The 14,971-nt window shown below is 45.6% G+C and overlaps 2 protein-coding genes across 6 annotated transcripts in view; one reads left to right on the plus strand and one right to left on the minus strand.

The window, feature by feature from the left end:
* The window catches only part of SLC31A2 (solute carrier family 31 member 2), a 989,995-nt gene that overhangs the window by 219,545 nt on the left and 755,479 nt on the right, over positions 1 to 14,971 (plus strand). The gene's annotated exons all lie outside the window — the stretch shown is intronic.
* The window catches only part of LOC114588886 (uncharacterized), a 145,730-nt gene that overhangs the window by 97,093 nt on the left and 33,666 nt on the right, over positions 1 to 14,971 (minus strand). For 4 of the 5 annotated variants that reach the window (XM_028714652.2, XM_028714648.2, XM_028714649.2 and 1 more), the window contains 3 exons: positions 13,043 to 13,238; positions 10,754 to 10,909; positions 8,893 to 8,934 (listed from right to left, as the gene is read on the minus strand). In XM_028714652.2, coding sequence (XP_028570485.2) covers positions 8,893 to 8,934; positions 10,754 to 10,909; positions 13,043 to 13,238 — 394 coding nt within the window. The remainder of the gene's footprint in view (positions 1 to 8,892; positions 8,935 to 10,753; positions 10,910 to 13,042; positions 13,239 to 14,971) is intronic. The other variant, XM_028714651.2, reaches the window with a different exon arrangement.

Raw genomic sequence — 14,971 nt, forward strand, 5'->3', positions numbered from 1 at the left:
CTGCCATCTGTGTCCTACTTTCTGCGTCTGTATGCCACAGAGGGAAAATGCATTTATTCATTTATTTTAAAGCTATTTCTCTCACCCCCCCTCCATACACACACCTTGCACTGAAAAAAACTTTCTATGAATTGCTGCATGCTCTCCAACATTAATCCAATAAAAATGGGAGAAATGAATGCAACAACAGCTCCAATGATAGTATATGCTAGGTACTGGAAACAAAGAGAGACCCCAGGGAAAGAACAATGGCTAAATTAATTAATTGAATATGCAGAGCTTGCCAGTATGACATTTAAAATAAGAAATCAAGATGACAAATAGACAAGGAGTGAGTGGGAGTATCTAGGGAAACACTTTAAAAAAAATATGACCACAAATATAAATTCCAGGTAGGGGATACTTTGCAACCAACAACTGACAACATAAAAGATAAGAGAGTGTGGAAAATAAGGTAAAGGAATTAATGTATATGCAGCAAAACAAGATGTAAAAAGAACTCCTGTATAAGAGTGGGAAATGGTGTAATTGTAAAACTGAAAAGAATAATAAAAATAATAGAAAAAAGGTACATCCCGTTCCATAATGATAATTTTACTATTTATACCCCACACATCTTACTGGGTTGCCCCAGCCACTCTGGCCAGCTTCCAGCATATATAAAAACATAATAAAACATTAAACATTGGGGGGGGGGGGACTTCCCTATACAGACAGCTCAGGGATTGGATAACTCCATAACCTCCAACATTTCTCCAATGAAAATAGGGACATCCTAAGGAAAAGTAGGACATTCCAGGATCAAATCAGAAACTGGGATGGCTTCTCTAAATCAGGGATGTCCCTGGAAAATAGGGACACTTGGAGGGTCTGTTGCTGGTGGTTCAGAACACCTGAGTCATATCAAGCATCATGCTCCACCAGGAAACCCAAAGCCACTCTGAAAAGGCTACTAAAAGAACTATACAGTTACCGTATTTTCCGCTCTATAACACGCACCTGACCATAACACGCACATAGTTTTTAGAGGAGGAAAAGAAGGGGGGAAAAAATTCCAAACGAAACAGTAGATGTATGATCTTTGTGGTTCATGCTGTGGCCACAGACATGTGATCTGACAGTGAGTTTGGGGTAGCCCAATGCAAAAATCCTGAGGATCCATGTGGATCCGTTTTAAGTGCGGAGGGAAGGAAAAGCACTCAAGGGACAAGGAGCACGCATGGGGTGTCTGGAGAAGGATGCTGCTAATAATGCAGAAGAGGGGTATAAGGGGAGAAGGCTCCTCTCCTCTCCCGCTTTGCTCCTTTAAAACAAGCAGGCTCTGCTTCTCTCCCTTCTCCCCGGCTTAGAGAGCTGAAAAGCTTTGCTGCTATTTAGCGAGCTGAGTGGGGAGGAGAGAGGGACAGAGAGCACGGTTTAAAGCAGCCAACCAGACAGGAACCGCTTACACCTGTGTAAGTGGCTCCTCTCCCGCTTTGCTGTTTCAAAGCGAGCCACGGAGGAGGGAAGGAAGGGGAACCATTGATCCTCTGCTCACGACTGCAGCAGATCCCCCGCCCCCGCCACCCGTAGGCATTCGCTCCATAACACGCACAGACATTTCCCCTTACCTTCTAGGAGGGAAAAAGTGAGTGTTATGGTGCAAAAAATACGGTAAATAACACAGGGGTAGGGGAACCATTTTTTAGCTAGAGGGCTACAATGGCTGGGGCCAGATGAAAAGAGGGCATTTCAATTAATGTACAAGTTACCTTTGCTAGGGTTGCCATATTTCAAAAAGTAAAAAACAGGAGGCCCTTAAATTTTTTGACTGACTTTGTCAATTGACTTGCCTAAGATCTGGAACAAAGCTGTCAATTCCGCCTACAAAAATCATGGTAATGTCCTGACGTATGGCAGCCCTACCTTTGCACAGTGGACTAGTTTGGTATACATAGGTCATATCCCTACTATATGTATAAAGTATGATGATACCACTTTAAACAGTGAGGCTTCCTCTGCCAAAAGAATCATGGGAACTGTAGTTTTTTAAAAGGGTGCTAAGAGTTGTTAAGGGAATGCTGCTACCCTCACAGAGCTAAAATTCCTAGAATTCCCTAGGAAGAGGGATTGATCATTAAGCACTGTGAGAATTGTAGATTTGTGTCTTGGCTCCCACCGAAGGAAAAGCTTGAAGTGCAGTTTCCATCAAAATCTTTAATGCTCAATCAGTTATGGTACAGGGTTGTCAATGGACAACTCCTGCAACTTCTCCCATCCCCCGTCCTGCTCCAACCAGCGCCTCTACAATGTCTCCTCAGGCCTCATGATTTTCTCCTAACTCTCAGCACTCCCCTATCCTCCGTCCAGGAGCCATTCTTATGATTAAAAGACACGTTTTAGCATGGCAGAAATACTCATGGAAGGTGTGGCCTGTGGAGAGTCCTGAGGGCCAGTCAGAAAAGGCCTGGAGGTCCATATTCAATTACCCCAGCCTCATGTTTCCCATCCATGCTACAGATGAAGGAGAAGAAGAAGAGTTTGGATTTGATATCCCGCTTTATCACTACCCGAAGGAGTCTCAAAGCGGCTAACATTCTCCTTTCCCTTCCTCCCTCACAACAAACACTCTGTGAGGTGAGTGGGGCTGAGAGACTTCAGAGAAGTGTGACTGGCCCAAGGTCACCCAGCAGCTGCATGTGGAGGAGCAGAGATGCGAACCCAGTTCCCCAGATTACGAGACTACTGCTCTTAACCACTACACCACACTGGCTCTATGTGAGACCTATGCCCACATAAAGCAAAGACTACAGGACCATGTGAATGGTCTATCCCATCATGTCTCACTGGTCCTAAGGTGTGAGGAGGAAATATAGACACTTTCAGAGAGCCTAAAACAAAATAAGCTGTATAAGCAATTTTCTAAAACGAAGAAGGTGCCAGGCCATGTGGACGATTAAAAAAAAAAGCAGCTACACCAGAAAGGCAAACATGAATAAAACCTATTTTTGCAATTGGTGTGCAAGAATAGAACTGGGAGCCTTTTCTTTAGAAGCAAAGCTAGGAGACAGAGGAAGAGCAAAAAGAGAAAATTTGGTGTGCAAACACATTAGGAACCCAACTCATTTTGCTATTCATTCTTGCAGGCCAATACAAAACCTTTGATTTGGAAAGAGCTATTTTTACTGCCACCGCTAACATAAAAAAACCCCACAGTATAATTTTAAAATACCACCAATAAAATAAAAATAAAAAGGAGGAAAGCAAGAATGAATGTGTAGTTTAAGAGCTGCAAGGCGATGCTGGGGGAAGGTCCAAATATAATGCTGTGGAGATGGAAAGCAGAAGCAGCTATAGCTCAGAATCTATTTAAACATAAACTTCAAATAGCATAATAAAATACAATTTTTAAAATAGAAAAAAATATGGGGAATCTCCAGACCAGGGGTCAAATGTGGCCCTTGAGGCATCTGAATTTGCTCCTTGGAACTTCCCCCCAACCAGAAACTTCACTGGACCCAGTTATACTTTTGATATGCTTGTGTATTTTCTGCTGCGGCATAGTATTTTAACCTGGTACTTTATTTTGAGACTCTCTGCTGTGGGAAGCAACTCACACATTCCATACACTAACCAAATTAAACAAGAACCTAGGGGTAAAATCTGTGCCAGTTCTCAATGTCTTGATAGGCAACTTGTGAAACATTTTTGTTGCTGTTGCTGTTGATGAAGACAAGTGTAAGAACAGACTTCACAGCCTAATAGTGAGATAGCATCATTGGCAAACATATTTCTCAATACAGTGGTACCTCGGGTTAAGTACTTAATTCGTTCCGGAGGCCAGTTCTTAACCTGAAACTGTTCTTAACCCAAAGCACTTTAGCTAATGGGGCCTCCCGCTGCGCCATCAGAGCACGATTTCTGTTCTCATCCTGAAGCAAAGTTCTTAACCCAAGGTACTGTTTTTGGGTTAGCGGAGTCTGTAACCTGAAGCGTATGTAACCTGAAGCATATGTAACCTGAGATACCACTGTATTTTCCTGACTCCTAACTCTATGTAAGTTTGCTCATTAGAGCCTGAGTCCTGTTGGTCAGGCTAGGGTCCATCTAGTCCAGTCTCCGGTTCTCGCAACAGCCAGATGGATGTTCCAATGGAAAGCCTGCCAACAGGACCTGAGGGCAGCAGCAAATTTCCCACTTGCGACTTCTGGTAACTGGTATTCAGAGGCTTAACAGTAGAGGTAGAGCATAAGAAGAGCCCTGCTGGATCAGGCAGAAGATCTGCCTACTCCAGCATCCTATTGTTGAAGTGACCAACCAGATGCTTGATTGAGAAGCCTCCAAGCAGGAGCTGAGCACAACAGTGTTCTTCCCACTTGTGATTCCTAGCAACTAGTGCTCAGTGGAGGGAGAAAACAGTCATTGCTGTTGTTGTTTAGTCATTTAGTCGTGTCCGACTCTTCATGACCCCATGGACCAGAGCACGCCAGGCACTCCTGTCTTCCACTGCCTCCCGCAGTTTAGTCAAACTCATGCTGGTAGCTTCGAGAACACTATCCAACCATCTTGTCCTCTGTCTTCCCCTTCTCCTTGTGCTGATGATGTCTTTCCCAACATCAGGGTCTTTTCCAGGGAGTCTTCTCTTCTCACGAGGTGGCCAAAGTGTTGGAGCCTCAGCTTCAGGATCTGTCCTTCCAGTGAGCACTCAGGGCTGATTTCCTTCAGAATGGAGAGGTGTGATCTTCTTGCAGTCCATGGGACTCTCAAGAGTCTCCTCCAGCACCATAATTCAAAAGCATCAATTCTTCGGCGATCAGCCTTCTTTTCTTCTAACTTCTGTTTGCAGTTTTGCCTAAGATGAACATCTTTATAAAGCAATTTCCCCTAATATACAGCATTGTCAGTTTCATTAACAATTGTATTTTTTTTATGCATGCTTTCCTTTAGTCTATGCATTTTTTGTCCCATATTTTTTGTCCCACCTTACTTGGCATTGCAGAATTTGGAGAAGTGTAAATTTTGAAGGATGGTTGCCTTTTAGTTAACATACTGTTTCAGAAAGTGGGAACTGGGTAGTTTAGCCTTTAAATATGAACTGAATCTAATCTCTCCACCAGGAACACTTGAGGATTTTTTTTCCTTTGAGATTCCAACAAAAACAAATCAAATCTACACCTCTTGTAATAATGCACAGCTCAGAACTCAAATGCTATCATAGCCATGGCTGCTCAGAAGTAAGTCCTATTGAATTCAATGGGGCTTACTCCCAGGTAGGTGGAGTTAGGACTGCAGGTTCAGGTAGCAGCAAAATGTTCAGGTTCATGGGTCAAAAAAATAATAATTTAACAGTGTTTTGAAAATGTATGCATATTTTAAGAGGAAACAGGTTTAACCATTTCCCCCCCTCAAAAGAAAAGAAGTTTACATACTGAAACATGTGCTGTATTTGAATGCAAATTTAAATGCACAGATTAATACAGAAATAGAACAGAATGGACTTATGAGTGAACACAGGGTTAAGAAGTACAAGGTTGTATCAAAGTTAGTAACACCCATCAATTTCAATGAGTCTACTCTGAGTAGGACGGCTGGATACAACCCAGAGACTGGAAATAAGCGGACTGGTTTATTTTGAGTTCACACTGACCATTCTTCACTGGGGATGTTCAGAAGGGAACCCGTAAAAGAAAAAAATGTACATCTTGTGTATCTCAACCACCCCTTGGTGAGTATTCAAACAGCTTGAAACATTACATGATTTATAGCTCAAATGGCATCTGTTCTTCATATCAGTGACCAGAGATGATGCAGGGAGAAAAGAGATACCTCCCCCTCTATCAATCACCACCAGCCAAAAACTCCCCGGGTCCTAAGGTGCCCTTTGCTCTGCAATAATCTAGAGAAAAGTTGTCAGTGTCTGGCAATGGAGACCGGTTCATTAAGAAGAAGAAGAGGAGTTTAGATTTGATATCCTGCTTTATCACTACCCGAAGGAGTCTCAAAGCAGCTAACATTCTCCTTTCCCTTCCTCCCCCACAGCAAACACTCTGTGAGGTGAGTGGGGCTGAGAGACTTCAGAGAAGTGTGACTAGCCCAAGGTCACCCAGCAGCTGCATGTGGAGGAGCGGGGAAGCAAACCCGGTTCACCAGATTACGAGTCCACCGCTCTTAACCACTACACCATGCTGGCTCTGCCCTAGCAACTTCTGACTGCCCTTAGTCAGCCCTCTCTCAGAAGAACATAAGAAGAGCCCTGCTGGAACAGGCAAGTGGTCGATCTTGCCCAGCATCCTGTTCTTAAAGTAGCCAACCAGATGCCTGTGGGAAGCCTGCAAGCAGAACCTGGATACAAGACCTTCCTCCCCTCATGTGGTTTCCAGCAACTGCTTTTCAGAAGCATTGCTGTCTCTGACCACTAGGGCCAGCCCCTGAACTGAATCAGGACCATATCTACATCGAGGCTGACGTATTTAAAAAAGTGAAAAGTTGTTGAGCTTTTTTCTTTTCCCCCAAAGTTGTTGGGCTTTTCTTCCAAGTTCTCCCCCCCCCAAAAAAAAACAACCACCCACAAAAAATATGATTTTTCTGAGCCATTTTTGAGCTTCCTGCAGCCAATCAGAAGCTGTGCTTTGGTTTCTGAATGTTTTAGAAGTCGAACAGACTTCTGGAACTGATTCCGTTTGGCTTCGAAGGTACAACTGTGCAATGTAACCACAAAAAACAGCAACCATGGAGCCGTTCTCTATCTACCTCTCTAGGTGCAAAAGGAGGAGAAGCTGCAGGCAAAAGTTAATGTGGAGGGGAGTACCTCAGCTGCTTCTCATTATTTCTTAACCCATAACACCAATGCAGTGGGTTCCTTCCCCCCTATTTTTACAAGTCCAACTGAACCTCTAAAACATCCCAGGAGTTTTCTGTTTCTGATTAGAAGCTTGGGAAGGAGGGAGGGAGGGAGGGTGTGGGGAGTGACTTGTCCCAGTTCCAGAGTCTCATTACATTTCTCTCCAGGCCCATGAAGCTCACAAGCACTCTTACTATGGCAGAAATGTAACTGAAACATAAATCAACTCTTAGAGGCAGAAGTGGTGGCAGCAGCCAACATTAGTAGGCAATGGAAACAAACAACAGCTTAAGGAAAAGAAGAGGGGAGTCCAAAATTAGACTAGGATAATTTCAGGGTGCCCCCAAGCTCTCTGTATTTTGCAGAAGGGATTCGAACACAGAAGAGCCAAAACTCAATGGCAGAGCAACTGCTTTGCATGAAGAAGATCCCAGGTTCAGTCCCCAGCATCTCTAGGTAGGGCTGTTGTGGAGGGGTGGGGTGATTAAAAAAAAGTCTAATCAATTCTTCAGCCAGGCTGGCAATACCCCCTCACTCACACAGTTTAGGATATTCCTGCATTCTTCAGCAGAGGTTCTTTTCATTCAGCAAAGTAAGTGGCTCATGTATATGTCAAACAAAGCTTTAATAATAAAGAAAACTGTAACACAATAACATACTCTGTGAGAGAAACTAAAACAGCAACATGAGCAAGAATGAAGCAAGAGTGACAGTTGGTCTCTCTAACTGAACACTCGAAGGGAGGGGCCGATTCCAGAGCAGAGCACACAAGCCCCGCCCACCAGATGCCAGACATTCTACTAATCAAATTAGGCCCCAGTGTTTTTCTTACAAGGGCTGGGGGTGTCCCCTGCCTGAAACCTTGGACAACCACTGTTGATCATAGGTCAGTGGTTACCAAATAGATAAGAAGTGTGGACCCTCTGTTTTTCAAAAGCCAAGCCATGGACCCTCTGGGTAAGTTGGGGTCTGTGGACCACCAATTGGGAACCACTGGTATAGACAATATAGTGCTAGATGGACCACTGATGTGACTTGGCATTATCAGTTACTCAGAATCATAAAATGTAAAAGATTAGGGAGTGAAGCAAATTAAAATAATGATGCCATACCACTCTGTACATGACCCAGGTCCTTCATTACTGAGGATCACTAATTAAACCTTTTTGTACTATACCTCTCTCCGCACCCAGGCCGTTTCCCTCACACTTTTTGCCACTGGATCTTTGTTCACTGCACATTCGCATCAATTCCAGGGTGGTCAATATAAACCACTTTGGGAAAGACTGAATCCACTTTATTTTGGGAAGCTAACAAGTAGGGGAGAGATAGAAAAAGTCTGTCTTTCTGGAATGTTTCCAGAGGCCTCCTGATCATACAGTGTGATCAAAGCAGTTTCTGTGCCAAAACAGTCATTCCAGAAGGATTCCATGGTTGATGGTATTGAAAGACACTGAAGAGGTTAGGGAGAATGAACAAGGACACATTTCCCCTTACTTTTTTTTTAAAAAAAGAAATGGCTTCAGTATTTATTTATTTTTAAATCAACAAAAAGGAAAGGAAGGAGAAAAGTTAAATGGGATTTGTGGGGTGGACAGCTGTAGCCCAAACAGCAAGTGCTCTGCAATTACTTCACACAGTTGAACAGCCTTCAAATCTTGATTCCATGCTGTTAAAGTTTGTAGTCCTCATGGGTGAACGCAGAAGTATAATCTCAGGGGCTGAAGGGTCTAAGGATTTTAATATTTTAGCAGAAGGTGGGGAAGGGAAGGAAATGGACAAAGAAGCAAATATATGGAAATTATCAAATTTACTTAATCCACAGAGTTAGCCACATAAATTACGCACTTGCAAAATTCAGCTGTTCACAACACATACACTAGCACACTTCACAGCATCCACAACTGTGCTCACTTCTCTGAAGTTGCTATTTTTATTCTTATTATCCAGAGCATCCAGAATGACCTCATCCATTATCAGATAAGAAATGCTGCAGTGTCTGAATCTCCTGTTTTAATAAGGCAAACCAAAGAGTAGAGTCTAGGCACTGTGCAGTTTAGAAAAAGTTGTACCTTTGTGTAGGATCGGTGAACCTCATTGGTTACATTTGGCACCTAATGCAAACAGAGCAGAAGCCAGATGAGAAAGAAGTCAATATTTTCATAGCTGGCAAATGTTTCGCAGTCACCCACTGATGACTCGAGCATCACTAAGCAGAAATATATATGGTTTTGGCATGGTTACAATCAACTGCATGCAAAGCATTGCTTTCTGTTGCATTGTGATTCATGGAATATCCCTGCATCAGGAGCATAAGTAGCTGCCTTCTTCTGTATCAGACCATTGCTCTATCTAGCTCAGTACTGTCTACACTGACTGGCAGCAACACTCCAGGGTTTCCCAGTCCTCCCTGGAGATGCTAGGAACTGAACCTGAGATCTTCTGCATGCCAAGCGGATGCTCTGGCACTGAGCCACAGCACCTTTCTAAACTCATTCCAGCACAACTCCCTTTTTTGGTTAAAGGACGTTTTTTGGCTTTAAATTGGAGGTTTTGTGAATGCTAGGGTTTTTTTGGGGGGGGGCAGGACGACATTCTCACCTTACTTTTTTGCTGCTGCCACAATCAATTTCACTCTCCTCCTATAGCAGTGAACATTGGTTGGCACCATTTCTTTTTCTTCCTCACCTGAGGCTCAAGCATAAGGGCCATTGGTTCCACTGTAACAGGCCAGCTCCATCAGGCCTCCTCAGCCTCCAGCTATCATTTGGGGGCAGCCGTTCCACCAGACTGCCTCAGAGGGAGAGATATGGAAGCTGAGCTCGTTTCACTAGTTTTGCTGGAGGCCCATCACCATCAGGAACCTCCTGCCTCAGAACTGGTAAGGCTGCAGGTAAGGTAAAGGTAAGGGGACCCCTGACCATTAGGTCCAGTCGTGGCTGACTCTGGGGTTGTGGTGCTCATCTTGCTTTATTGACTGAGGGAGCCGGCATACAGCTTCCAGGTCATGTGGCCAGCATGACTAAGCCACTTCTGGTGAACCAGAGTAGCGCACGGAAACGCCGTTTACCTTCCCGCCAGAGTGGTACCTATTTATCTACTTGAACTTTGACATGCTTTCGAACTGCTAGGTTGGCAGGAGCAGGGACTGAGCAACAGGAGCTCACCCCGTCGCGGGGATTCGAACCACCGACCTTCTGATCGGCAAGTCCTAGGCTCTGTGGTTTAACCCACAGCGCTGCCCGCGTCCCGTTAGGCTGCAGGTAGGGGCTGTCAAATTTTGATTGTATGTTAGCCACCCCAGCGACCTTTTCAGCTGAAAGTGGGTACAAATGCTCTAAATAAATAAATAAATAATGTTTCTTTAAAACTACCAGAACTCAAAATCAGAAGCTTTTGGGCTTGTGTGCAGCTGTATCATATGGTGGCCTGGGTGATTTAATATGCTAGGGCCACAGATTGACTCCATCCACCCAGAATGGCCTTTGGATCTAATGGGGCATGACAGAGTATAACATTGGCACCAACTCTAGGCTGTCCTGGGTGCCTGGGCCCCCAAATTTTGTATGTGTGGGGAGGCTCAGCGCTCACACTGCAGGGCTCCAATACGAATCACAGTTTCTACCAGAAGTCGTGTTGGAGGCTTGATGTCTGAGACCCCGCGAAGCCTCTGACGTGACTTCCAGCAGAAAACTAGAAGTCACATCGGAGGTCTTGCGAGACCTCGGGTGTGACCCCCCAAGGCCCCACATGGCCTTAGAAGTGACGTCAGGCCTCTGATGCAACTTCTGGTTAGATAAAACATTTCAACTTGGTGCTAACTTGCAACTACACTTAGTGGGAGTTCTTAAGCAGTAATCAAATCATCATTTGCTTTGCTCTTTCTACCTTCCCACGTCAACCTTTCTTTCCCAACCCTTTACAAAGTTCCACCTGAGTCCAAGCTTGGGGAAACTTCTCCCAGAAGTGGGATCTGTCATGGTGAGCTCCTTTCTCCAGGAGGCTTCCGCAGGTGCTGTAAGAGGCTTGACAGGATCGATCTGCAACTCCAGCATCTCCCATCCAGAAGCTCAGCTGTGCCAGTGCACCCTGGAAAGAAGGGGAGAGTTTGGGAAGGGTTAAAATATAATGAGCACCAAAAGTTTTCGGAATGCAAGTTTTATTACTGTATTACGTACTCATGTTTTGGGTTATAAAACAGTGAATAATAAAAAAGTAACAAGATTGTAGGGGAGTAAAGTTCCAAGACACATGAACTTAAGTCACTGCCTATTGTTCACCCTTCTAGGTTTCTGAAAGGTGGGTGTGAGGAAAATCGTTTCAAGAAGGGTACTGAAAAGTGGGGAAAGATTCAAAAACGACAACCAAAATGATCAAGAGGTTGGAGCAACTTTCCTATGAGGAAAGGTCAAAACCAGTGCTTTTTATCTGGGGATACTCAAGCACTGGCGGAGGAAGAGGGGAGCGGGGGCAGCGTGATCCCGGTGGGGTTCCATTGCAGCTGCCCCCCCCCACACACACTGGGCGACCCGCCCCCGCAGGCAGCATGCTATGCCCCCAGAATGCACACCACGCCCCTGTGGGCAGCGCCCCCTGCCCCGAGGACGCGCTCCCCAAACCTATGGGCGGTGCGCCCCCTCCCTGGGATGCGCCCCAGCCCCGCCCCTGCCTGCTCTCCACCCCCAGTGCTGGTGCATGAAGTTCCACCACTGCACTCAAGGGTACACAGCACCAGCACCATTTTTTCCTAGAAGAAAAGCACTGGTTAAAAGTGGGGCACTGACTGTAACAACTTCATGGTGAGTACTGGCACCTTTTTTCTAGAAGAAAAGCACTGGTTGCAACATTTCAGAGATGTTAAATTAAGAGCAGGGGCGGAGCTTTATGCTCCGGCACCTGGGGGTGGGGCTGGCATGCATCCCAGGGGCGTGGTGCATGTGCTGGGGGCGTGACCACCACCTGCAAGGGTGTGGCACGCTGCCTGCAGGGGGCATGGCGCCCAGCGCGGGTGGGGGCAGCCACAATGGCACCCCACCAAGAACGCGCTGCCAGGGGCGGTGCACTTCCCCCGCCCCACTCTTCCTCTCCTAGTGATTAAGAGATAAGGGAAGAATGGATATGATAGAGGAGTATACAAATACAGTTGCACCTTGGTTCCCAAACGCCTTAGGAGTTGAATGTTCTGGCTCCTGGACAATCGGAAACTGGAACTTAGTGTTCCAGTTTTTGAATGTTCCTTTGGAAACTGAACATCCAACGGGGCTTCCACAATTTCTGATTGGATGCAGGAGCTTCCTGCAGCCAATCAGAAGCTGCACTTTGGAAGTTGAACATTTCAGAAGTTGAACGGACTTCCGGAACGGATTCTGCTCGACTTCCATGGTACCACTGTATGCATGGAGTGGTAAATGTGGATATCACTCTCTCATAACACTATTATCACACAGCACAGAGTTAAAACTGGGGTTCACTCCAGCAAGGAGCAGTGATGGCCACCAACTTGGATGGCTTGAAAAGGAAATTGGACAGATTCACAGAGGTTCAATCTATCAATGGCTTCTAGACATGATGGCTACATTCTACCTCTGTCTGAATACCAGCTGCTATGAATTGCAAGGTAGGGAGAGTGGGTCTTGCACTCAGGTCCTGCTTACAAGCCTCCCATTAGGGCATCTGGTTGGCCACTTTGAGACCAGGAGGCTGGACTAGACAAGTGCCCATTCCAGCAGGGCTCTTCTTATGCCCTTAAAGCACATACACATTCTAACCAGCATCTGTCCATAAAAATGGACAGTATGTGTTAGGAAGAACTCATTATGGGCAGGGCTGTAGCTAGGGGGTGATGAGCTGGGCCACCGCCAGGGGGGCAAAATCAGCTACAATATGTCCATAAATAAAAATATTGATTATTGCCTCATAAGAAAAGGTTTTAAATAGAGGGTGACTTGAATGGGTAGGGCTGGAGGAGAGGCGGAAAGAAGAATTAACTTGTCTGTGTTTAGGGGATGCAATCTGGATGGTTCTGCCAGGGGCGCTAGATCACCTAGCTACGGCTCTGATTATGGGAACCGTGGCTGCTGAACAGTTTCCTGGTGCGTTGTAATAGACAGCTTTTCTATTTGAGAACTGAGAAAGCTGCCTTATTCCTTGTGATTTTCATGCATGGTAGTGGACGCTGTCCTGAAAAGAATAATGCAGCTGCAAACCCATGCTGTTCCTCACCTCAAAAGGGACCTCAAAGGGCTCGATGAGACCTCCAATAACCACCAGGCCCTCCGTGGCCACCCCCATGCCAAAGTAACCAGACCAGCCAACGCTCTCCAGCAGGCAGCAGTCCACATACAGAGCCAACCTGTTCAAGGAGATGCTAAGGGCCACTCTGTGCCAGTGTCCATCTGCCAGGGAGGAAACTGGGAACCTGCAAATGACAGGGCCAGAAAGAGCAACACATGAGTTAGGCAACACACAGCAACAGGGAGTCTGTTGGTAGAGGTGTGACTGATGGCAATGGATGGAGCATGCCTCACTCTGCCTAACACTAGAGCCAGCCCTCAACACTCTTACCTTCAAAACCCAGCTGCCTCTGAACACAGGGATGCCTTATACCAAGTCATACTACTAAGATATGCTAGAGATTGAAACTGGGACCTTCTGCATGCCAGAGAGCTATGGCCCTACCACTGTAGATAACTCACCCCTGGGAGGCCATGCCTAGCACCCACTTTGATGTAATTTCAGCACTGGGCGATGACCTTTTAATTCTCCCATGCAAGTGTAAGTTTCTGAGACCGGGCAGTGCATTTTTAGCATTGCATATTGTGACTATATCTGGGCATTAACGCTAAACCACTAGTGGCCAACATGGTGCCCCACTGAAGCTGCCACCATCCCTGACTATTAGCAATGCTGGCTGGAGTTGATAGGAGTTGTAATCCAAGATTACCTGGTGGGCACCATGCCAGCTACCCCAGCTCTAAGCACAGGATTGAGGAACCAGGGGCCACATTCCGTTCTGGGCAACTTACTAGGAGCCACCTGCCAGTGGTGGGTGGGGCCAGAGGCAAAATTGACAGGCAAGAACACTCATAGAGAGTGCAAAGCAAGGCTGGTGAGGGGCATGGACTGGACAGACTTCTGAGGTCAGATAGGAAGCTCTTGCCTCTGGATCTGAGGTTCCTTAACTCTGATTGTGCATTACAAGAACACAATTGTGCAAGCCTCAGGTTCACGCATGACACGTTCCCCTTCCAGTCTGGACCTCTGATACCCCAACTCTTTTGATGCTGGCAATCCAATATATCTCCACTTTCACTGACATCTCCAGATATCTCTACCAATGGTCCAGGAAGGGGCTGGGGAACCTTGTTCAGTTCACGGGAGGCATTCCCTTGTGAACAATCTTCCAAGGGCCAGGGGGATAGTGGTGAGGAGGGCCAGAGGCAAAAGTGGGTGGAGCAATGGACATGACTCTTACCCCTGTACACTAGGATATATTGCAACCACATAAAGTCAGAGGTTTTCAAATAGACATGCAGCATGTTTCTCATACACATATCTCTCCAACCTCCCTCCATCCAAGCAAGCAAGCAAGCAAGCAAGCAAGCGGCATTGTTAGAGGTCAAGGGCACATTCCAGCCAGGCAAAAGCACACAAGGAGGGTAACAAGCAGGGCCTGGTCCAGGGGAAAATCAGAGCTATTATTATTATTATTATTATTATTATTATTATTATTATTATTATTAATGTCTTAATTTTTTTAAAAAAAGGAATGATCTCTTTTTCAAGTTGTGTTTTCTAAAGATCAGTTTCATTTGTTGTTTGACAGTGTTGCATGCAGTATTAGGTTGGGAAGAAAAGAAGGGGAAGAGGAGGATGGGGGACGGTGAGGTTTCTATTCTTCTACTTAGTGTATGTGTGCGGTTTTGTGTCAGTGTCACTTGTGTGGGTTCTCTTACTATTCACTTGTTCTATTTCCTCGGTGGTGAGAGACATTGGGGGTGGCCTAAGGTGTGGTTGGTTGTCTTTGGTTGGCAGTAGTGAGATTTGTTTTTGTATGTGAGTCAGGTGTGTATTTTTGAATCAGGTTAGCCAGATTGATTCGTATGCTGTTGGAAGATTCTTGTTGTTGTCTTGCTGGGCTGTGTATGTGAT

The sequence above is a fragment of the Podarcis muralis genome, chromosome Z, assembly GCF_964188315.1.
Source record: "Podarcis muralis chromosome Z, rPodMur119.hap1.1, whole genome shotgun sequence".
Lineage (NCBI taxonomy): Eukaryota > Metazoa > Chordata > Lepidosauria > Squamata > Lacertidae > Podarcis > Podarcis muralis.